Source organism: Taudactylus pleione, unplaced genomic scaffold, assembly GCF_031769625.1.
Source record: "Taudactylus pleione unplaced genomic scaffold, aTauple2 ptg000225l, whole genome shotgun sequence".
NCBI lineage: Eukaryota > Metazoa > Chordata > Amphibia > Anura > Myobatrachidae > Taudactylus > Taudactylus pleione.
Window position 1 is genome coordinate 10247787 of NW_028284627.1, and position 24234 is coordinate 10272020.

The 24234-nt window shown below is 43.8% G+C and overlaps 1 protein-coding gene across 3 annotated transcripts in view; it reads left to right on the forward strand.

Annotated features, from left to right (window-relative positions):
- The window catches only part of ANKS1B (ankyrin repeat and sterile alpha motif domain containing 1B), a 157576-nt gene extending 133566 nt beyond the window's left edge, over positions 1 to 24010 (forward strand). For all 3 annotated transcript variants that reach the window (XM_088479001.1, XM_088479003.1, XM_088479002.1), the window contains 4 exons: positions 160 to 246; positions 17706 to 17843; positions 21707 to 21874; positions 23206 to 24010. In XM_088479001.1, coding sequence (XP_088335127.1) covers positions 160 to 246; positions 17706 to 17843; positions 21707 to 21874; positions 23206 to 23313 — 501 coding nt within the window. In that variant the 3' untranslated portion in view covers positions 23314 to 24010. The remainder of the gene's footprint in view (positions 1 to 159; positions 247 to 17705; positions 17844 to 21706; positions 21875 to 23205) is intronic.
- The last annotated feature ends 224 nt before the right edge of the window (positions 24011 to 24234 follow it).

A 24234-nucleotide genomic window follows, 5' to 3' on the forward strand; every position in this document is an offset into this window, starting at 1 on the left:
GTCCGGCTCTGAATCAGGCCCAATATTCTCTTCAGCAGAGTAATTCATGCTAATTTTGTGAAGATTCCTTAAAGTCCCACAGTGATTTTGGGAATTAGTACTAAAAGAAAAAATATATATATTTTATATAAAATACCGTCTTTATTTGTATTTTCTCAGAAATCAACAGAACAAATGAAGAAAGTTCCCACAATTATTCTGTCAGTTTCTTACAAAGGGGTGAAGTTTATGGATGCAGCAAACAAGGTGAGATTTCCACTTTCTTTTAGCAGAAGAATAAATCTGCAATCCTTTTCTAAAGCTGCATACACACGTAAAGATTTTCGGTCCAACCATCCAACTAGTTGATTGGTTGGAATGAAAATCTGGTAAGGTATGAAGGCAAATGATAATCAGCAATTTGCTCCCAAATGCTGGAAAATGGACAAAAACTGTTGTTTGAACAAATTGTTTAGATCAAACATTTAACAAACTTGTCTGACGTCCATTTTCGTCTGTCTTCTGGAATTTAGGAGCAAGTTGCTGATCATCAGTTACTCCGACACCTTACCAGATTTTCATTCCAACCAATGAACTAGTTGGATGGTTGGAGAGAAAATATTTACGTGTGTATGCAGCTTTAGTATGCTTGTCTTCTGCTTTTCCCACTTATTTTCCAAGTCGTGTAACCTAGGTTGAGTTTGTTAGAAAAGGCTGTAATCCCCGAGTCTATGCTGGCCATACAACAGACCAACTCTCCTCCAGCCATCCAACTAGTTGGTTGGTTGGTTGGTTGGTTGGTTGGTTGGAATGAAAATCCAGTAATGCATGGGAGCAAATGACAGTCAGACATTTGCTCCCAAACACCAGAAAACACAAAAAGGTCCTTCAGGCAAGTTGGGTAAATCTGTTTGATTTAAAAAACTTGTCTGAACAACAGCTTTTGTCTATTTTCCAGTGTTTGGGAGCAAATAGCTGATTGTCATTTGCTCCTATACATTACCGGATTTTCATTCCAACCAACCAACTAGTTGGCTGGTTGGAGGAAAGTTGGTCTGGTGTTTGGCAAGCTGAAGAATTGTCAGGTGATGATAAAAATGAAAGTGATTGTGTGTAAAATATAGCAAACCATTCATGGGGGTGAATTCAACTGTCGGGGATGTGCCGCTGTGATGTTTGGCTGCGCACCTCCCTAAGAATTACAGTATGGTAGCCTAATGTTGCTAATTTTTCTATGATCTCTATGGGGTGGGACGGAAAGTTGGCGACGTTGTTGCCTTGTGTGGTGCCAATAGTCAGACTGCCTAGACAGCACTTTGCAGACATCTCCTGGGATTGAATTAAGAGTGACCGTAAACATTTGTGTGTACTGTATATCAGTTCTTTATCTTGCCCTGCGCTGCGGTACATTGTTTGTAAGGCTTCCTATTCCATTCCAGTTCATCTGACGAGCATTCACCAAGTTCAAGACTTACATTTATCTCAATAAGTGCACATTATGGGGTCTATTCATGTAAAACATGGACTTGCTACCGAAAAATATCACTATACGTATATTGCATCACATCGTAATAGTTTTGTAGCCATTCATGTACACTTACGTGTCCGGTGACGTCCTCCGGTAAACTACCCCTCCATGATCCCTGGAAGAAGTGCAAAGACAGGCATTACGGGAGTCCGATAAGTCTGCTTCCCACGGCTCATGTGCCGGCGTCTGAGAGCAGCAGATCACATCAGACCTGCTGGAAAGGACACTGGTCTACAGGGGGCAGAGCCAGTGCCAGGTGCTGGGCAGAGAGCAGGGAAGTATTCAACTTCCCAGCTCTTTTTGTCTTGCTGTACAGATTACGCCATCCTGAGATGGCGTAATCTGTACACAGCAGGGGAACGGAAAGCTGAGAAAAGCTGTGTATTCAGCTAAACAGGGCTTTTCACTGCTCTATGACTAGACACCTATACAACAATGCAACGTGGTAAAGACACATTTTCACCTGCGAACAACTTTATAACTTCCTGTTTTGTAACACGCACATTTTTAACCATATAACTGACAAATTTTTTGCCCCAAAAAGTCAGAATTTTTATTTTATTATTATTTAATTATGCTTAGAACATAATTTTAAAAATATATATACTTTTTTTAAATATATACCTAGGGAGTGTTTTGACCCCTTTGTAAAATCACCCATCCCCCATGGAAATACTTTGCTGCAATTTCAGGAGTGATGTCGGCAGTCACATGTGCGACATCATTCCCAGGGGGCCGGAGCAGGAGGAAGTTTTTAATTTTGCATTTATTCAGAACGGATTTCCTTCATAACAGTTGGGGGATGCAGTGGGAATGCACAGTTGCATGGGATACGACCTTGTCAGCTAAAGCTAAAGCCCAGCTGGCTGCAGTCGTGCCAGGTAAGTGGTTAAAGAACACAAATTGAATGCACTGGTAATGGAATATCAAAAACTTACCTGAACGCAATGGGCCTGATGCAAAGTTGAATGCAGCCTGGGCACAGACCGTGCACTGATAAAAATGTGCTTATTTCCCCGTATGCAGAGTTGTAGGCATCCTTGCAGGGGCGTTTTAAGAGAGAAGGGGGCCCATGTGCAGACTCAGTGCGGGCCCCCTCCGCTCTCCGGCGGTGCAACGGGTGCAGTAGCACCTGGCTCAGTTCCAGAATCTACTGCGCGTTTTCCAGGGGACAGCAGTAGTGCGCATGCGCCAGTCACCGGGAAAATGGCCTCCGCCATTTTCCCAGTGATTGTTGCTGCTCTGCAGCGCTGGCTCGGCACTGCAGAGCAGCCCTACAGACAGGAAAGTATAAGACTAATGGTTGCAGGGTGTGCGGTGTGGGCCCCTGGACCCAGGGGCCCGTATGCCTTGCACACCCTGCACCCGTTATAGATACGCCCCTGCATCTTTGCAAACTGACCACCTCATCCTTCTCTTGCAGTAATTTCCATCTACATCATCAGTTTGCATTTGCAGCAGCAGCAAAAGATACGCCTGAAGCCATACGTATTCACGCTTCCATCCAACTCTGCACAGCCCAGCCCGTAGTTGTGTAGACATATCCTCATTGAAGTCTGCCTGTATGAGAATGCCCAATAAGCCTACTGAGGGCCAGATTCAATTAGAAAAAGTTTCGCCTGTTACCGCTTTTTACCTGTTCGGAACTTATCTCTAAATTCAATTATAGGGAGATTTCGCCTGAGCGGAAACTCAATGCATTGTAATAGGCGAAAAAGTGTATCCAAAGAATATTAGGTGAAAAGAAGTGCAAAATCTTTATTTAGGGGTGCAAACAAGGGAAAACGACTCAGAACCCTTGGGACAGCCCCCCAAAGGACAAATATGCAAAAAAAAATAAACCAACACCCCTAAAAAGACATGTAATTTTTGAGGTGAAAAAGTAAAAAATGGGGAGACAAGCATAAAAACTAGCGAAATAGGCTTCTTGGGGGCCGCAAGTATGGGTCAGGTGTTTTTGGGATTGCAGGTGCATGTAGCAGGTGAATTTTTCACGTTTTATAAAAGTTCACTTTAGAGACATTAAAATATGCTAGCACCCATTTTCAAGTACCCCAAATTTGCCTGGACTACTTATTTTCACCAAAAAATACTGCTTAATGCCATTCTTCACTACTTTCACAACTTAAGTACCCAAAATAGTTTTATTAGGGCTATTAGTACAAACCTATATTGATTTCCTATGTTTGTGCATCTTTTTCTGGGGTACAGACTGATTTCCCCAATTCTTTCAGTACTTTACGTCTGTTCCGCATTCGCCGCTTTCCTTTTTCGCCTGTTTTGGAATTGAATAGGGCAAAGAGCGGGGACGCGCACGCAAGGATTTCGCCTCTGAAACAGATGAATGAGGCGGAAAGACAGACAGGAGAAACTTTTCCGACTTTTCACCTCTAATTGGATACGGGCCTGAGTCTGCATCACTCATACCTGTGTACACTAGGTTCTGGAGCGTGCGCAGTGCAAATAGACGCAAAATGCTCTGCACAAATGGACATACAGTGCATGTTATCTTTGCAACAAAGATCTACTAGTGAATTTGCAAAGAGATATGAGTAAAAGTTTCAGGAACTGCTAAGAATTGTATGTCTGAGATAAGGCTGTGGTCAAAGGGGACAGTCATATTACATTTGCCTAAATTAAAGTTAGGCAGCATGTGCAAAATGGTTTACTCTCCATAAAATGGAATGCAGTATTTTTTTCTAATTTGATTGAAGTTAATAGGCTGCTTATCTCTTAAACAGCCAATTGGAGTTCAGTATAGCATGCAGCAGGGAAATTCGGTTACATGGTTCCTGCTTTTGAAGCTAGTACAGTATATCAGAACACAAAAACACAACTGAAAAATTATCTATGTAATGTAATTTGCTACTTTACCTCTACTCTTTTATTTTAAAATGCTCCCTTGAGGGGCCAACCTTACAGCTGCAACCTCCTGTCACTGTGTTTCTTATGAGGGTCATGGGTAGATAGTTCACCTCCTTTCTTGCTATCTCCTCTGCCCTAGCTAGCTTGTGAATGTGGGCATAAGGCATCAGATTGCTTCAGCTCATGCAGGTTAGGGCGTTTATTTACTAAGTGACGTATTGTAAAATCTAATACTTTTGTTCATGTTCATGCCCGATATTTAAAAGGGCAGTGCTTTTACTAGCAAGACATGGCTAGTAAAAGCACTGCCCTTATATATATTGTGTATGAACACGAACAAAAGTGAGTAAATAAACCCCTAGGTGTTTGTTGCATGGTGGTGCAATGCAATAGATAAAAAAGTAAGTTGTGTGCCAGATCATCGCTATATTGCAAAATATAATATTATTTACATACCTTCTACATTCCGTTACTTGGGCTGCAGAAAACAAAATTGTTACAACTCCTGTTTCCTACTGCACAGTTCTTAGTCTATGGTTACCATATATACAGCCCTACACTCCACCTGCACAGTTCTTAGTCTATTGTTACTATATATATATATATATATATATATATATATATATATCCCTACACTCCTGTACAGTTCTTAGTCTTTGGTTACTATATAAAGTATACATCCCTACACTCCTCCTGCACAGTTCTTGGTCTATGGTTACTATATATATACATCCCTACACTCCGCCTGCACAGTTCTTAGTCTATGGTTACTATATATATCCCTACAACTCCACCTGCACAGTTGTTAGTCTATGGTTACTATATATGTATATATCCCTACACTCCTGTACAGTTCTTAGTCTATGGTTACTATATACAGTATACATCCCTACACTACTCCTGCACAGTTCTTAGTCTGTGGTTACTATATATACATCCCTATACTCCTCCTGCACAGTTCTTAGTCTATGGTTACTATATATACATCCCTACACTCCTCCTGCACGGTTATTAGTCTATGGTTACTATAAATATCCCTACACTCCTGTACAGCTCTTAGTATATGGTTACTATATATACATACCTACACTCCACCTGCACAGTTCTTAAGCTATTATCATGCATATGGGCAATACATCACAAGGGTGTGGTATGACATGTTGATAGCATACTATCAACATGGCCTGAATTTGACATTTAGGATGTTGACATATTTAGAATGTCGACATTGTACATGTCGACATGCACAATGTTGACACTGACATAATGTCAACCATGCCAGAATGTTGACAGCCAGATGTCGACAATGATATTTTAACATGACTCTAAACCTAACTGCAGCCTAGCACTAATTTCATACGTTAACATTCTGAACATGTCGACATTCTGACTACATCCCCATTACAGTCTGTATACTCCTCCATCGTAACTCCTACGTTTCTGCTTCAGCTAACAAGGTTACCTTTATATACATGTCACATTTCTGTAGGCTATCTTCCAGGATGCCTCCAGGCTATCCTATCTCTGATACATGCAGGCTCCCTTTCCTACACTTTCTGCACTGGTAGCACATATCTGATTACACTTGCTCCAGACAGCCTTGTCTCTCTCACTGTGTAATCACAGCTGCAGCTCCTTCTCTGCCTTGTGCCTTGGCCTCTGTGTCCTCTTAGTCCTCGTCTGTTTGGTTCTTGTTCCTCAGACTCTTTAGTGCAGGCATGCAGCTTGGAGAGCAATTCTCCTCAGTTCTGTGGGGTCTTCATAAGCTATAATTTCTTTCTCTCAGGGGGTCTTGGTATAGAGGCTCCTCTTCTTCTAGCATCGGGCTTTGCACTTTTAACAGCCTTTTTACTGTAGCCACACTGCTTCAGGCAATGATGGGGGTGTTGTATTGTATTGGGATTTTTCCTTCTTCTTTTAACCGTAGCCCTTGTGTCTTACAGCCATGCACCCACTTCCCAGAATGCCTTGGTCCTCCTCTCTCTCGTCCCAGGACCCTGGCTATGACATTACTACCCCTTTTCTGGTGGCAAACCTGAATCTTTATAAACTTGGATCCCATGTGACCATCTGGTGAATTAGGCACTTTGCTCCTCACTCTTCCACCCCCTCTACTACAAAGACACAGCCAATTCACTCCTGGCTACAACTTAGCTCCCACTGCTATTAACTAAAGCCAGAGACGGCATTACATAATTTTTGCAGTGTTCCTCTGGTTGACAACCGATTTCCTTATTCTGGAGTAGTAGTCAGTGTCCCTCCTCCTTTATGCTTAAGTGCTCGGAGTAGCTCTGGGTGCTAACAACACTGAAATGTCAAGAATCTTAGGCCTGTATTCAGTTTTCTGCAATGTTCTGCTGTGCACATCATGGTAGAACATGGAAATTCAGCCTCGCCAGTCTTGGTGACCACCTCTATGGATTACGAGGGAGCAAAGTGGCTCCATTCCGACATCGTTCCAACAGCACTTCCCGGATATGGCCTGCAATTCAATACAACCCTTATACATTCCATTGTACTCTGTAGACAGATAAAATGCAAAAAAAGAAAGAGTTACTCAAACCCTAGGCATATATGAAGTGTTGTCTTTCCATTGTGTATTATGGGCCTGAATCAGTACGGATCGCAACTGCGATTGCAATAGTGATTGCGCACGTGTCTCACCGCGAGGATATGTTAATGTCTGCAATCGCTATGCCATACGCAGCCTGACGTAAGGACGCCCACCTTACCTTACACACAGCCGTGACACTTGGCAAGACTACGAAACCATCGAGTACCATCACAGCCTCACGCAAATGTGCAAAAGGTCTGACCTTACTCAGGAATTGCTAACCTCGTTGCACGCAGTGAGTACACAAGCTGTGTATGGCATTGCACTGGCTAATTTATACACGGCCCTTCAACGGCGTTCAAACGCACTGGCACGCTTGCTTTTCGCCGACCACTCTCTCTTCACCACCCCCAAACGGTACTTCCTGTCAATCACTCTGTGATGGGTCTGCGCAGTCACCGCCATCGCAGTGGAATGTCCATGCACACACACTGCGATTAATGCGCAGAACGCAACAATTAGGCGATTGCGTGCGTAATCACAGTTGCGATCGCTGCTGAATCAGGCCAGCATGCTGTGGAAAGACTGCAGAACTGAAATACTAGTCATTTTGGGGAGTGTAACTGTATTTCCACCATGATTCTTACAGCACAAAGTAATGTTGCAAATACTCTAAACTCCCTTTCCCATTAGAAATATAAAAGATGCCATAGGGGATATAGGGAATTAGGGATCGGTTTAAAGCTCTAGAACGACAGCATTTACACATTTTAAAATGTAAAGAAAAAAACACAACATACTCGTTACAATAGTCTTGCCCATTATATTTAATATTTTAAAGTGACTAGCATTCATCAATAAGCACATTATGCTCAATATTGGCTGTAGTGCAAGCCTGTATTTAAATTTATTTTCATACATAGTAAAATTGCTATTTCAGCGTATTAGTTTGATATAATGTAGATGGAACATAATGCAGGTTCTTCTTCTCAGCTCGCGTTGAAGCAATATTATAATTCACAATGAGGTAACAGCATTAGCATAATATCCACAGATCTCCAATATGCTTCATTAAACATCAAAACACCGCAGAGGCGCCTGTTGCATAGAGGGAATATGAAATAATTTGTCATTGCGTAAATGCTCCACTAAGCCACTCAAGGTTAGGGAGCGTCACACGGAGGCGATTACAGGCAGCATACAAATGCTTGTGCACAAGCCAGAGTTTGAAAACTGCCTTATATGATGTAAAGCCAGCTTCTGAGTACAAGAGGCATTCTCTCCTGAGACACAGAATTACTGCATCAAATCAGCAGATTATTCAGGATTCCAAATGGGATTTGTTGTTGTTGTAACTGTAAGATGAAATGAACACAGCACATAAAACAGATTGTGCCGCCGTTTGTCCAGTGTTTATATTAGTGGCCGCAACTACTGGTTTTTCCTGTGTATAAAACAGATGCACATTTCAGACGTGAGAGGTTTCCAATTCCTTGTATGATAAAACAATGGGCTTGATTCAGATACGGATGCTAATGCACTCGCAGCTGTAATTTCCTATGCAACGTAGCTGCGAAAATATGATAATGGTTGCAAAAATTACCTGAGCATGGAGAAGCCCACTGCTGCCCTCATACCAGTGTACAACGTTGCTTACCTGCGTAAATATCAGTGACATCGACGCACATCGAGCGCCCATCTTGCCCTTGCAGCTCTGCTGACACGCAGAGGGCTTTCATGCTGCGTAAGCAATCGCAGTGGTTAATTTATGCACGCCCATTAAACGGTGTTCTAACGTACCAACACGCCTGCGTTTTTCTGACCACTCCCCCGTTACCACCCTCAAACGCTGACTACCGGACACTCATTGTGCGCATAGATCCTATGTGTGTCCATAATCGCAATGCGGCTTACACAATTGCAAAAAATTGATTGATCTGCGTAAATATCGGCATTGCGTAAATCTCGGAATCAGGCCCATAGTTCGGGGAAATCGCTGTATAGCTCTTCCGCTATAATGGTTGCCCATCCACAAAAACTGAATTGCTTTTAGAGGCATGGGGACCTGAATCTGAGTTGCACCCAAAAGCGCACACATCAGCGTCAATTGGCAGTCGCCCATTTGCGAGTTTAGTCAATGGCGCTACAAATGCCTTCCCTTACGTACATCCGTTCGGCCGAATGTGCTAGGACTGAGACGCCCGCTTCTAGAGTCCATGCATGATGTAATACCGATTGGTGCGTCCTTAGAGAACCATTGGAACGTGCACCAGCCCTATAACAGATGCAGTTTGTCCGTCTGACCATAGCCGCTTATGCCAGCGTCTTTGCGGCTGTGAACGCAGCCTCTTGCGTTGATACGTCTGCGACACTCCCATAACACACCCACTGAATGGACCATTTTGCGTGCACTACTACCCACCTCCCAGTCACTGCCCAGGAATGCCCATCACTTTTCCACAACATCCCGGCTACCGTCTGTCCCGATCGCAGCAGCGCATTTGTGCCTACACTTTGTGGATTTGAAGATATTTTGCGCATGCGCAGTTGCAAAAAATCACTCAACTACTAGGTCATCGGCATCGCCTGCGGATTGCACGCGGCTCTGATACAGACCCGTGAGGTTTAAGTATTTATGATGGCAGTAGAGAAATTAATTAAGCCAGAAATCGTAGGTGATATTGGGCAATTGGATTAATATCGCAATGTCCCCCCTAAAACAACCAGGATACTTCCTAACAACCTTGTCAAAACCAATTGTTAGATTATCAGCCATGTTAAAGTTCCGTGTATGCAGCCAACAGCACGATCAGGCCCAATGATGCTGCCAGAGAGCAGGCTGCTCCTCCTGAGTTTCAGAATATAATAAATACAGTAACTTGTCCAGTTTGGGCTGAGCTGTGGAGTGCCTGCATTCTCCATGCATTAGATGGGATAAGCATATTTTATTACCATTACTTTTCAGAACACAAAATGTAGCAGATTTGGAAAATACATTTTTGCTGTGGTAGTGGCCCTTTAAGGGTACTTTAACAGTATGTCCATATTGGCGTCAGTGCTCTGTTTCTATGCATAGTGGGCTGATGAGGTCACAGAGGTGATTTATCCCTACGGTAAGCATGGTGTTGGTACACACTGATGGCATCATAAACACCCAACTGCTCCAGTTGTCTACTATATTGTTCTCACAGGATAATCCTATAAACAAACAATTAATCTCTTTGTGTTCTCAGGAAATCATTGATTGACCCACAGTCTCTCTCGTGAGCTGCCGCAGTGTTTGCAACCCTCCTTTTCCATCTAGACATCTGGAACCCTTGCCTACACTTTCTTAGCCTATCAACTCTTCCCTTACTCAGTGTGTTGCCTGCATTCCACTCAGTTGGAGTGCCCAGGGTTCCGTGTTCGGCCACCTCCTTTTCTCAATTTCCACGTTCCACTTGATTGGTAGAATTGTATTTTTGGGTCTTATGCTGGATACACACTAGGACGACAGATCGGCCTTCCAACTTACCTATCTGACGTTTGGTAAGTGCATAGACACTTACCAATCATCGGGCCAATGTGTTATTGGGTGGGCATTTACATGTGCCCGCTCAGATGAGCTGTCAGTCACCAGTGGCCTCTGCAGCAAGTACACACAGCATGATGTGCCAATATATCTTCAGATATATCGGCTATCGCCTGTGCTGCACAGTGGACGACGTCTTTTACAGACATCTCGTCTGTACACATTGGCCGATGCACACACAATATATTGGACATTCGTTTGAACGGCCGATATGACGGCCAGTGTGTCCCCAGCATTAATACCATCTGTGTGCTGATGATCCCAACTGTGATGATCCCAAATGTACAGGTTCTCCCCTCAAAAGTACACCCTCTGTTTTCTTCTAATCAATGCTGCTGATCACCGTTCTGCATTTTCTTACATGATTTCTCTCTCTAATGGTACGTACACACGGTACGATTAAAATGGACGATATGACCGATAACAATATCGATCATATTGTTATCGTTCATATCGTGCATTTTTCGGTGCCCAACGACCTGCGATGTGCGGGCACATATGGACGATATCGATATCATCCATCGCCCATGCATGCAGGCCAACCTGGTCGCTATCGACCAGGTTACTATAGGGACCCGTGATCAACGATCGCGGGTCGCTATAGTCGTTGGTGAGTTGGTGGTGTGCTGGATGATCGATATCGATCATCCAGCACACCCGGGAGATTGTACAATGATTTTGTTATCGTTGTCAATCGTCCCGTGTGTACACACCATAAGAACTCATTTTCTAACATTTAAGTCCTCTCAAAATCCTACCACTCCCACCAGGAATATATCACTTGCCTCCTAAGTGTATCACCAACATATTATTGCTAGTATTTTGGATCCATCATTTACTGTGTTGCTATTTATTATGCCTGGTGTTGGAGGGTTATTTTCCTCTCTCTTCATGCACCTTCCTAAATTTGTCCTGTCCCCCCAAAACTGTTTGCCTCTCATATCTCTACCCCATCTGTCTCTCTCGTCTTTGTCCCCACCTCCCCCATCTGTCTCCCTCTTTCATCTGTCCCCACCTCCCCATCTGTCTCTCTCTTATCACTGTCCCCCTCCTTCATGTCTGTCTCCCTCATCTGTGCCACCCGTCTGTCTCTCTTATATCTCTGACCCCCCTCCGCCCTCTGTCTCTCTCATCTCTGCCACCCCTCCTCCATCTGTCTGTCTGTCTCTCTCTCATCTATCTCTCCCCTCCTACCTGTTTGCCTCTCTCATATCTCTGTCCCGCCTCCCCTGTCTGTCTCTCACATGTCTGCCCCTCTCCCTCATCTGTCCATCTCGTATCTCTCTCTCCTATATCTCTGACCTCTATCGACACTATAGGGGGAGATGTACTAAGTCTTGGAAAGTGATAAAATTGAGAGATAAAGGGGGAGATGTATTAACGGCGACATCGCCGTTGCGGTACATCCCCCCCGACTTTGAGTACATACCGCGGTTCATTACCGCGGTATGTACCAAGGATTTCGCAAAGGACAGCCCTCTCGATGAGAGCTGTCCTTTGCGATGCGGCCGGGCAGAGGGACTTCCGGGTTGAACACCCAAAAGTCCTTCTGCGCATGCACAGAAGGACGCGGGCCGTGGGGGCTCATGGGAGGGATCCGATCGGATCCTTCCCGGCCCCGAGCGTCGCGCTAAGAAGCCCATAGGCTTCTATTGGGTAACGCCTCCTGAAGGTGGCGTTACCTACATACGAGGAATGCGGTAAAACCCCCGAAAACGGCATTTTCGGGGGTTTTACCGCATTTTGCCATTAATACATCTCCCCCAAAGTACCAACCAATCCTAACTGTCATGTTGCAGGCTGTGTTTGAAAAATGGCAGTTAGGAGCTGATTGGTTGGTACTTTATCACTCTCCACTTTATCACCCTCCAAGGCTTAGTACATCTCCCCTATCTCTCTCATCTCTGTCTCTCCAGCCCCTTGTGTCTGTCTCTCTCTCTCTGTTTATCTCTCTCATCTCTGTCTCTCCAGCCCCCTGTGTCTGTCTCTCTCTCTCTCTGTTTATCTCTCACATCTCTGTCTTGCTGCAGATGTTGACAGGTACTCCATATCTCCCAACTTTTAGGCTCCTTGAAGAGGGACAGTTCGCGTGCCGTAGACGGGTGAACCCAAAAAGGCGGTGGGGCATCACAGAAAAGGGGTGGAGCCTCATGAAAACAGGGCGAAGCCTCGCACCAAGCCCCGTTTATGTCACTATGGGGGCATGCCCAGCACTTCTCCGAGATACTGGGCAGCCCCCAGGCTCTCCCTACACTGGTGAACAGATGCCGTGCGCATGCGCACGGCATCTGTTCACCTTGTGCGCTATGCAGAGCAGCGGTATATGCTCTCCCCAACTTCCTCCCCACCGTGGGACCCTGCCGCCCGCGGGTGGGACAGCAGGACAGTCCCAGAGAAACGGGACTGTCCCGCTGAGTGCAGGACAGTTGGGAGGTATGGTACTCTGTCCTGAAATCTTCAGTGCATGTGGGTGCGGAGTGGGGCCTAACTTCATCTGGTCCCTAGAAACCACTGAGAGCTCTGAGAGGGACGACTCCTACCCACAGCTCTAGTGCACTGTACAGAAATTTGTTATATATTATAGATACTAATTTATGTTCTTACAATCTAAACTATTGCAATTGTTTGTTGAGTTATTCTCTCCCTTTCATCCATCTGGAGTGAAGCTTACACATATGACACACATAGTATACTGGAAGAATATGCTTGTTGCAGCACAGAGGTGAATACATAACATGCATGCCGCCTGGAGAGGAGGGCAGAAAGGCAGATAACAGCATAGATCAGTGATAGCAATAGATACACATGTAGGCCTCCGAGACTTTACTTGGGAACTCAACTTTTTCCTGCTTTATTGACAGGTTTGTTTGGTATAGCTGGTAACATTTGTTTATCTTACGTAAATATACCTGCTCATATGCTACTACAGATATGTGTATTTTTCTCTGATTAAATCTATTGTTTTCACTCAATACTGATTAAAGGTTATTGTGAAGCATTGGGATTTTGCTCCTATGAGGGAACACACCGATAGAGGTATATCTGTGATACTTCGAGAGGTGGTACCCACGGAATACCATGAGATGTTTAACACAGTAGGTACAAATGCCGAAGGTACAACTGAGTACACAAGGTTGCGTGTGTACTTTGTGTAGTGTGCAATGGGGTAAACTGAGGTGTTGGCACTGTTTGGACAGTGCATAGCATGTAACAAGATACGTACAGTATATGTGCTGACACTGTGCAATGAGATACACAGATGTGTTGGCACTGTGGAAACAGCGCATAGCGTGCAATGAGAGACACAGATGTGTTGGCACTGTGGGCACAGCACATAGCGTGCAATGAATATACACAAAGTATATTACAATAACCCTGAGGCTCAAACAAATAGCAAGTGTAATAAAGTACACACACACGCACACACACATAGCAGATAAATTGAAGCAGGTGGAATTTACGCAACCAAATACCCACTGTAAAAGCACCAGATTTCTTAGCTGGTATAAGGAAACATCATTGATGGAAATGCTGGTAAGGATGTGCTGCTGTCGAGGAAACTGAACACCGGAGTTTAAACATCACTGGAAGAAAACTATAGCGGAAAATATAGTTCTGGAGTGGGAGTACCTACAGTATGTAGAACAAAATAGATACTCAGGCACTGGAGGAGTACACTGAGCAGGTTCTTATATCTGCTGGCTGGGGTGATTCCTGCATGATTCATTGGTGCTCTAGGTTAGTGGTAAGACCTGAGAGAGGTGTTATGTCATCTCTAGCCTGAGGCTGAATCTAGCTGGGTTCTGTTAAGCATTCTAATTGGGAAGGACAGCAATCAGTGGCCTGCTGAGTGTTGAAGGCAGGCCAGTGGTGTCCATGACTGCTGGTACTGACAGTTATGTGTGGCCCTTTTGAAGGTTAGAAAGGCATGCATGTGGCCCCAAAAATGTATCATGTTCCCCATCACTAATGTATATTGTCCTCTAGCCTAGATTGTTCTCTAAAGAAGGCTATGCAATGAAAAGTGGAAATATTGGCAAGTGTCGCATTGTTAAGGCCTTTGAAGTTCAGTTCAATATTGCAGGGCAGTTGATGCAATAACGGGCAGAGGGACATAGAAGGAATTAGTAATTCTAGAAGCCTCTCCTTGCCCCCAACACATGTGATGTCATGAAGCTGAGCACCAGGCACGTGCTAAAGACATGCCAGATGGCTCTTCAGGCTGCAGGGTGCCGTTCCAGGAACCCTGAATGCTAAATACAGGTGCCACCGTGGCAGTGACTGTGCTGCCCCTCGACCTTGCGCATTTGGCGACAGCACCAGGTAGGACCCTGGTGTGGAGAGAAGGCAGGTAAAAGCATCTAGAATGATTGTCCTTTAACCTAGACTGTCCTTCTAATGCCTTATGTTGCATACACACGGTCAGATCTGTCAGATAAACGATTGAACGATTTTTATCAACGATTTGAACTGCAGACACAGACGATCTCAGACATCGTTATCTGACATGCGGGAACGCGCATCGTTCATCGTTGCAGGCTTACATGTCAGATTTTCTTTCAGATATGAACGATTGAACGATTTTTAAAATTGTTATCGTTCAGATCTGACAAAATCTGACTGTGTGTATGCACCATTAGAAGGTTGCAGGACAATCTGATAAAACATGGAAAAGTATAATTAATAAGTGCATGACTGCTGTTGCAACCCTGCATAAGTCACGTCAAGCTGACAGATTTGTAATTGTACCTTGTTTGGTATAATTTCAAAAAGAAAAGAAAAATTTGTGCTTGCTGTGGTTTATAACACCTTTTTGTTGTGCACCAGGTTTCATAAAGGCCCCAAATGTGCTATAAACTCATACTTGGTGACTTTAATAATGCCTTCTGGGAGTTCTTGGTGAACAGGCGGAAAAGGGCTCCGGGAGTCTGGGTTACTCTCTTGGGAGGCTGGGAGAGCCCCTGAATTACATCAGTCTCCCTGTATTCTGGGCAAGTACGGGTAAACTCTATTAGCTTCACAATGCAGTGTTAAAAACCAAGAAATGTTTTAAATATGTGAAAACAGCTGTTTCCAGACTCAATTTGCTGCAGCTGATGTAGCATTCCTCCTGATCCAGGCTTAGCACGATAAGCCCTTCTATCCGCAGTCATTACTGTTTTTTTAATATTGTATGCTCACTTGCATGCCACCAGGTTTAAACTGGCTATTAAAGGTCCTGAAGGATCTAAGAATGTTTTCCAAGACTAAAGTCCCTATAGGATGTACGATACAGTGAATATATGAGAATATTAACTTGATTGTGCTATGGTTTAAAAGAAATATATATATATATATATCTCATGAAACAAATGTATCTTATTTTGTGTACAGTACATGGTATGGATGTGTAAGCTGTTTAATCTGCAGTGAGTCTCTGTAGATGGATTAATGTATGGGCCTCTTGAATCTCAAGCAGCAGAACTTATTTTTATTTTTTTTCTAAATCTTTGTTTTTAAACTCATAATTGTCTTCGGGTATCAGGTATCCTTTAGTTCAGTCCGTTTGCACTTAAGGAATTTGGAGGGTATTCAAAATGTAAAGATACCGTTGATTTTTAAAGGTGTCGTTACAACCTTATATTTTTCACAAATGCCACATCATTTATTTTTTTTTAAAACCATTTTCAAGCAGGTGACATCGCTCTCTGGGGAAAATTTATCAAATCTTGGAGAGAGAAATGTACCAACCAATCAGCTTCAGACCTCACTCTGGCACTGATTCAGAGCCGGACGCTCTGACAGAGCGCTCGCTCTGAATCAGGGCCGTCCCACCTACTTTTTGGAGCGGCCTCCTGGCCGCTCGCATAGCTGTGGGTGACCGGCCAAAATAGCGGCCAGCCAAAATAGCGAGGGACAAAAATGATGGTCACGATGGTCAAGACCATCGCGACCATCGAGCTTGCGACGAGACCCTTGCGGTAGGGTCTCGCTGCCGCAAGCCCTGGAGTGCTTTTGGCTCTATCAGAGCCAAAAGCACTCCCATTGACATCACTAGTGATGTCAGTGGGGCCGGCCCCAGACAGTAGGCGTTCCCATGGGAACGCCTCCGTCTGGGCAGCCACGTCCCTGGCACGCCCACCAAAGGGGGCGTGCTGTCAATCACCATCGGCAGCACGCCCCCTTTGGTGCGAGACCCATAAGGACGGCTTGGCCGTCGTTATTCGGGTCTCGCGCATGCGCACGTCGGAGCCGCCTCTGTCGTGTGCATGCGCACTTGGGCAACATCGACCCGCTTGCGAGCGCTCAGCGCTCGTGAGCGAGTCTGAATCAGGCCCTCTGTACGCATAATTGGAGTGTCATTTTGTGCCTTCCAGGCATGCTTTGGACAGTAAAGTGCGTTTATTAGTGCAGTTCTACAAATTAATGAAAAACATTGAAATGGTTGTTACTGACATGTTATAAAACCAGCTCCAATGTCTGGTAACTCACATTTATTCAGGACATAAAGGAGACTTGATGGAACAGTATTTCAGGGGAAAAATATTAAACTGGAAATTATAGGCTGCACTTTGAAGTGATGTTTTTACTCATCATTGAAAGTATATGACAGGAGTATATGCCGATCACTCCTGTGTAGCTGCAAAATTTAAGGAGTCTCTTATGTGCATGAGGGCGCTATATGAGGGGCATAAATACACATAACTCTACTGCAGTGAACTTACATGTGACAGCAAAACTAATGCAAGGCATGGGTACAAGGTGAAGGGATTGTTGTAATTCTATTTTGTATCTCTCTTAAAATGACATTGTCAAGGGGCGCTCTTTCTTTTTAAACTGCTTGAATGTCAAATGAATCTGTTCCCTCTTTATCACTGACATAAAATGCAGCTGACATGATTGTGTGGTGGCCAGCTTGGGAGTACCCTCTCTCTTCCGCTGGCAACCACTCCATAATATATCTTTAAAAAAAAAAAAAGGTAAAAACCAAAAAATATGTGGTCTGATATAGAAAATTTTGTGACTAAGTAGCAGCGTGGTAAACTGCTATTTACTAGTAAAAGCATTATACTTTTACATCACGGGCTTAAACACGCCGGGAAGCTGTGGCGTTTACATGCTGCCAATTAGTAAATAAACCCCTTTGCATCTACCATTAAATAAGAAAATATGCGCTGAGAATTACTTAATTCATTTAAAAATTGTGCATTGTGTCTCTTTTTCCTCAGGCAATAATCGCCGAACATGAAATCCGCAATATATCATGTGCTGCGCAGGATCCTGAAGACCTCTCTACATTTGCATATATCACAAAAGACTTGAAATCTAACCTCCATTATTGTCATGTTTTCACAGCTTTTGATGTGGTTAGTTCTTGCTTAATTCTTTAAATTAAAGCTAAATGTGTTAAAGTGTGTCTGTTATCTATACACAGTGTAGGCAGCCATTTTGTCTCCTGAAGTAGTGTACATGGGAATGCAGCCGATCCATTCACCAACAACCAGTGACATCACTAAGGTACTCTATAACTAAAGCAGGCCATACACATGCCCATACATACTGTTAATGTTATTGGCTACAAACATGTGTGGCCAAATCATAAGGGATATGGCTGCTCATCTCTTCCTGCTCCATTACATACTGTTAGTGCAGTTGTCGACCAATTGCAGTCATCTCCCCACGCGCACAAACATGTACCAGTACATTTCAATAAGAGCATTATCGTGCATCAGTCTCATTCTAGATCACAACTGCTGTGTCCCTCTTGCCCAATATCCACTGCAATTTTGCAATGTGTGGCCATTCTCATACAAGGCGTGACAAATGTTCATGAGACAATGTTTCTTACTGAATGGATAGGCTGCCTTCCTATGAACACTGGATCAGTCAACAAAATGGCTACCACCACTCAGTTGTAGCATGTGGCCAGGGCGCCCGGAGCACGAGCGTGCTATTGCGCCCCCCAAAAGTGTGTGCTATATAATATAACCGTTATTTATTTATATATATCTGTCACTAGAGCAGCAGGAAGGCAGGACAGGACACTGCCGCTGCTGCTCTATATACACAGCACCCAGCAGGCTGGACACGGACCGGGCAGGCTGTCAGCTGCTTCCGGAGTCCGACTTCAAGGCGCCCTCTGACAACTAAGGCGTCTGGAGCTCGCGCTTCGGTGGAACTGCCCTCCCTATGCCCCTGCCTCCACTGTATGGATGAGTAGCCTTGTTACTAAAGAAGTCTATAAATGGTTTAAGGATTAGCGTAAGGGCTTAGGACCTTATATGCCAGACCAGGGCCGTAACAAGGGTTGTGCAACTGGTGCCATTGCACAGAGCGCAGGGCTCTGTGGGCGGCACCGTCGCTGCCTTTGCGGCCCCTGTATCTGGAAGAGCACCCTGCCGCCAGTAGCGCTGCTCTTCCAATGCCGCCCGGAAGTCCTTTGGATGATCCAGGCATGCACACTGCAGTCTTTACAGCAGCCCGGAGCATCCTGGTAATCCTACGGGTAGTGCTGTACTTCCCGGTGCTAGTGGCCCCACCCCCTCAGTGAGACATCATGCGTTCAGGGGTCGGGGCCGGCACAGGGCACATTGTCGTCCTGTTAATGCACTGTAACAGACAGTTTGGAAGGTTGTTGGATGTTGTTAACTTTATTGACAACAGATAAAATAATAAAACAAGACAAAGGGGTAAATTTACTAATTTTTTTGGGCGCTTTTTGGCACAGTTAAGCAGGGAAAGCGACACACGCCACCGTTTAGTAAATTTACCCCAAGATATTAGAAGGAGGGATGAGGACTCACTAGTTTACAATCTATTGGCTATATTTACAAAGTACCAGCTTTTATAAGCCGCGGCTTCTCATGGTTAACGCTTTAAATTTTCACCTGAAACCCACCAAGAAGTAGTGGCTTATAAATAAATCCCTCTAAATCTATAGGTTTTGCAGCTTGTATGTCTTCTATGATCTTGTTATGGACAAATTCTAGTTTGATAGTGCCTTGTCCCATGGAAAACATACTAAATTGGCTGACTGAAGAGTAAGACATTTTAGGCAATTGCCTAAGGCTTCCAGGTTATAAATGCCCATATTAGCCTCTCACTAGTCCTGTGTTATTACATCTTCTGCCATCCTATCAAGAGGCTTCAATATCTGAAAATTTGCGCACTGTGGGCCTGATGTGAGACTGCGACTACGCACGCAGTCTCACTGTGAAAATATGCTAATGATTGCAATTGCAATGACGTCGCAGCCCAACATAAGGACGCCCACTTTACCTTACACACATCCGTAATACTGTGCAAGTCTGATAAACCATCGGTAACATCGAGTACCATCTCAGCCTCACCCACACTTGCACAAGGTCTGACCTTACTCAGGAATTGCTAACCTCATCACACACAGTGAAAGCCCAAGCTGCGTATGGCATCATAGTGGCTAATTTATGCACGCCCCTGTAATGGCGTTCAAGCGCACTGGCAAACCTTCGTTTCGCCGACTGTCACCTCCCCCCCTTCAAAACCCCCAAACGGTTACTTCCTGTCAATCAATCTGCGAAGGGTCTGTGTAGTCGCAGTCCGAGCGCAGTGGAGCCTTTGCGCACGCACACTGCGATGCATACACATGCGCAGAACGCAACAATTGGTCAATTGAATGTGTAATCGCAGTTGCGATTGGTAATGAATCAGGTCCTGTAATTTAAAAAAAAGTTTACCTCACTGTTTATGGGCCTGATTCATCACGGATCACAATTGCAACAGCGTACGCAGATCGGCCGATGGTGCCTACTGCGCATTCTTATGCACTGCAGTACGCAGGCCAGTACTGCGATCATGTACGCAGATACTAAGCCATCGGGGAAGTAGTTGGAGAAACGCAGGCATGCCTGTCTGTTTGAACGCCGTTTCCTGGGCACGCATAAATTAGCCAATGCATTCGCAGCTTGTGTACTCACTACGTGCAATAAGAGTTGCAATTTCTGAGACGGATTACACCTGCTGTAATTCTGCGTGAGGGTCCGATGTTACTCAATGTCACCGATGTATACGCAGGACTGCAAGGTTTTACAGATGTGCAATAACGGTAGTCAGAGCCGTAACTAGACTTTTTGGTGCCCTGTGCCAGAAAGAGCATTGGCGCCCCCCCATTTTTCAAAGGGATATAACGCACCCAAAAAAGGGTAATGGCCTCATGGGGAAGGGCCAGGGAAGAGGTAGGAGAGACCAGGAGATGCTGGGGATGAAATAAGAGGAAGCTACAAGTGAGAATGATAATAAACAGAAAATTGACAGGCCCAAACAGCGCCCCCTGACCTGTGGTGCCCTGTGCTATGGCACCGGCCGCACTACCCTAGTTACGTCCCTGGCGTTGGGCATCTCTATGCTGGCTGAGCAGTTGCAAACATTAGCATATTTTCGCAGCAGAACTGCGTGCGTAATCGCATCTGCGATCACAATAGCGATCAGTGATAAATCAGGCCCTATGTTTGCATATTTTGTTGCTGTCATACATTATTTAAGTTTCACGTGTATTATCACTTATAATAGCTCATAATTGTTGCTCCAGTGAACTTTTAACATGTTTGTGATCATTGGTAGCCCATAAATTATTTCTCAAACCCGATATTATTTGTGTTACATTTAAGTTAAAGAGTGGTCAACATTTGAAATTCTAATGGTTATTAAAGTGAATATTATATTCACATAGGCCTTTCTCTTGCTAACATTTCGGGAATAAATAATTTGCAGGACTAATAATTTTAGATAATTTTAGTGGCAAGGGAGCAAGAAAACATGGTCTCCCAAGGCCCTTTCATGTACTTACTGACAATGGATATTAGGGGGATGGCTACAGAACCTTTATTGCAGTACCTGTATCACAGACCTGTGTAGCTTTAAGTTGACCAGCAGTCATACTAGATATTCGTCCAAAGATTTCAGGAAAAGGAGTAGACATAACCATATCCTGTATAGGACGTGGCTGCCCTTTCACTATGGGTTGCTAGTTGCTACTGATAATATAAGCATTTGGCATTCTGCTATAAAATGAGAGAATTATGTGTGCTTGGATTGCCATGGCATAGAAAATGTTACTTAATGCCTTTGAGGGGTATGGTGGTATATGGCAGGCAGTTGTTCAAAGGCCAGGACCATAAAAGAAAAAGGTTGGTAAAATTATATTTGGCATCACCGTATATGTAATAATATCACTTATGTTATTTCTTTACAGAATCTAGCATATGAGATCATCCTGACATTAGGCCAGGCATTTGAGGTTGCATATCAGCTTGCACTGCAGGCCAGGAAAGGAGGACACTCCTCAACACTTCCCGAGAGCTTTGACAGCAAGCCCACAAAGCCTATCCCCAAACCTCGAGTCAGCATTCGAAAGCCAACGGTGAGTATATATGGCCACTAATGTAATTATTGCTGAAGAGTTTTGCCAATACATTTGATTGCGGCTAACCTACAGCTATAAAGTACTGTAACTAGATCCTTTTGCAACAGATCAAATGTTTGGTTCATTTTGGAAGGAGAGAGGTATAGCAATGGATATTGAATAAGAAGAATGCAAAGGGGATGGCAATCGATGGGCGATGGTTAAATGGGTTTTTTTTAGCTGGAAATAGAAATTCCATTTGTTGGCGGCATTGCGATATTCGCCGCCATCAATTCAATGGTGACACAATGGTTAGTTTGTTTTTTCTCCCCACTGCTGAAAGCCCTTATCTTGTTCGTTGGAGGCTATCACATGGCTTGCCATTTTTACAGCCTCTCAGAGATTTGTACAAAGCACCAGCCCCCTGCCCTGCCTGCTTGCCTATTAGTGGCTAACCTAATCTCCTACTCTCACTGCAGGTCTCTTCTGCGCATATGCAACCATCAATGCTTCTAATCATCTAATGGTTCCCAAACAATGCTAAAACACCATCAATAGAGTGTATGCGATGGTAGAAACCCGGGAACCATTCAGTGCCGCCCTGCCGATGGCCATTCCCTAATGTAAACTATTCCTCATTCTAGATTAGCAAGGAAAAACCATATCCATATAGCTACTGTTTTGGCAAATTCTGTATCTGAAATAAGATTCAACAACACACATCAGTTTGGATCCCAAATAAAGTAAACCAGGTATAGAAACCTATCATGACCAGTTAATTTGGTCTCTAGGGATAAAAAGTGTTAATCAGAGCTGGACAGGACATGCTGGGACTTATAGTTTTAGATAGATGGAGAGCTATAAATTTTCTACATATGACCCAAGGAGACTCTAATGTGATATTTTCTTTTTTAACATTGTACTTGTCTATTTAACACACTTAGGAGTCAATCCAATTACACGCGATGGGGTTGCGAGTTGCCGGCAACAGCACCGCATCTCGCAGCAATGCAGCCCACTCCCAGCCCGAATTCGCCCGTAGGGCTGCTAGCAGTTTTAAGCGAGTTCAGGCTGCCGCAAGGTGAGGCTGTTGCCATGCTAACTCACACTCGCAGTGTATTCGCGGATAATTGGATTGACCCCTTAAGCAACAAAAAATCTTTACGGTTACAATGCCTATAAGATTACAAGTAAGGATTCTTTGCGGTAACAGCAGTTCGTACAGTGCTTTGAAGTCTGTAAATGTTTGAAAACTTCCATCTGCAGGACTAACTAAGATGAATACAAAATAGTTAATTAAATTAGTGCTTAACTGTCATCCTCATAAGATCTACTCTTCCTACCTACAGATAGATCAACCCGATCAAAAGACACTTGCCAATCTGCCTTGGATCGTTGAACCAGGGCAGGAAACGAAAAGGGGGATTAGCACCAAGTACGAGACCACAATCTTCTAATATCAACTCGACCTATCTCCTTGGTGTGCCTTTGTACACTCTCCTACATCAGTCCATCACTCAAGCGGCGGCCTCCTCTTCAGCACGGAAGAATCAGCTCTCGACGTGGACTATACGGCATCAAGGAAACATTCTTTTCAAACACTAACGAGATAACACACAATACTGCCAAGAAAAGGAATCCTCTATTTTTTTGATGATTTTCTTCTAATCTCTATTACAAGGTTTCCATTTGTTTAACCTCTGGATTTTATTGGGAAAATTGGTTTTTGTTTTGTTTTTTTTCAATTCATTATAATTCTTTCATTATGCAGTTGATTTGTGGCAGTTATATAATCAATGGCCTCCTTAAGCAGTATTTGAACTCATAGGAAACAACAGTGTAATTATGTTTTGCAAAAAAATAAAATAAAACCAAAACAATAATAATAGTAATATGGAACTTTAAAAACTGCCAAGAAATTGATCACTTTGTATGCACAAGTGCATCTTTATATCTGATTATTGTATGTGATTTAATTACGGAAATAGTATTCAGGATTTCTGAAGGAACTGGATTTGCTTCAATGTAAAGAGTACTTTGTATAATATTTTATAGGCTATTGAAGTTGAAGCCTTGTTACTAAATTGTAAAAAAAAATTCTATTACTGTATCCATAAAGAAAAAACAATTGTCAGTAAAATGACGGAAAAAGATCATCGATTTTATGTTTTCTTTATATGTAGATTATCAAATCAAATCTGAATGCAGTTATTCTATATGCAGGTTATTATTCATAGGGATGATCATTTTTAGGTGGTTGATTGCCATGATTTTTAATTCTTGCAAATCACAACTTCCATCAGTCACACCCACTTCCTGTTACACCCACTTCCTGTCACACCCACTTCCTGTCAGCCATTTACCATCTCTGTGGGATC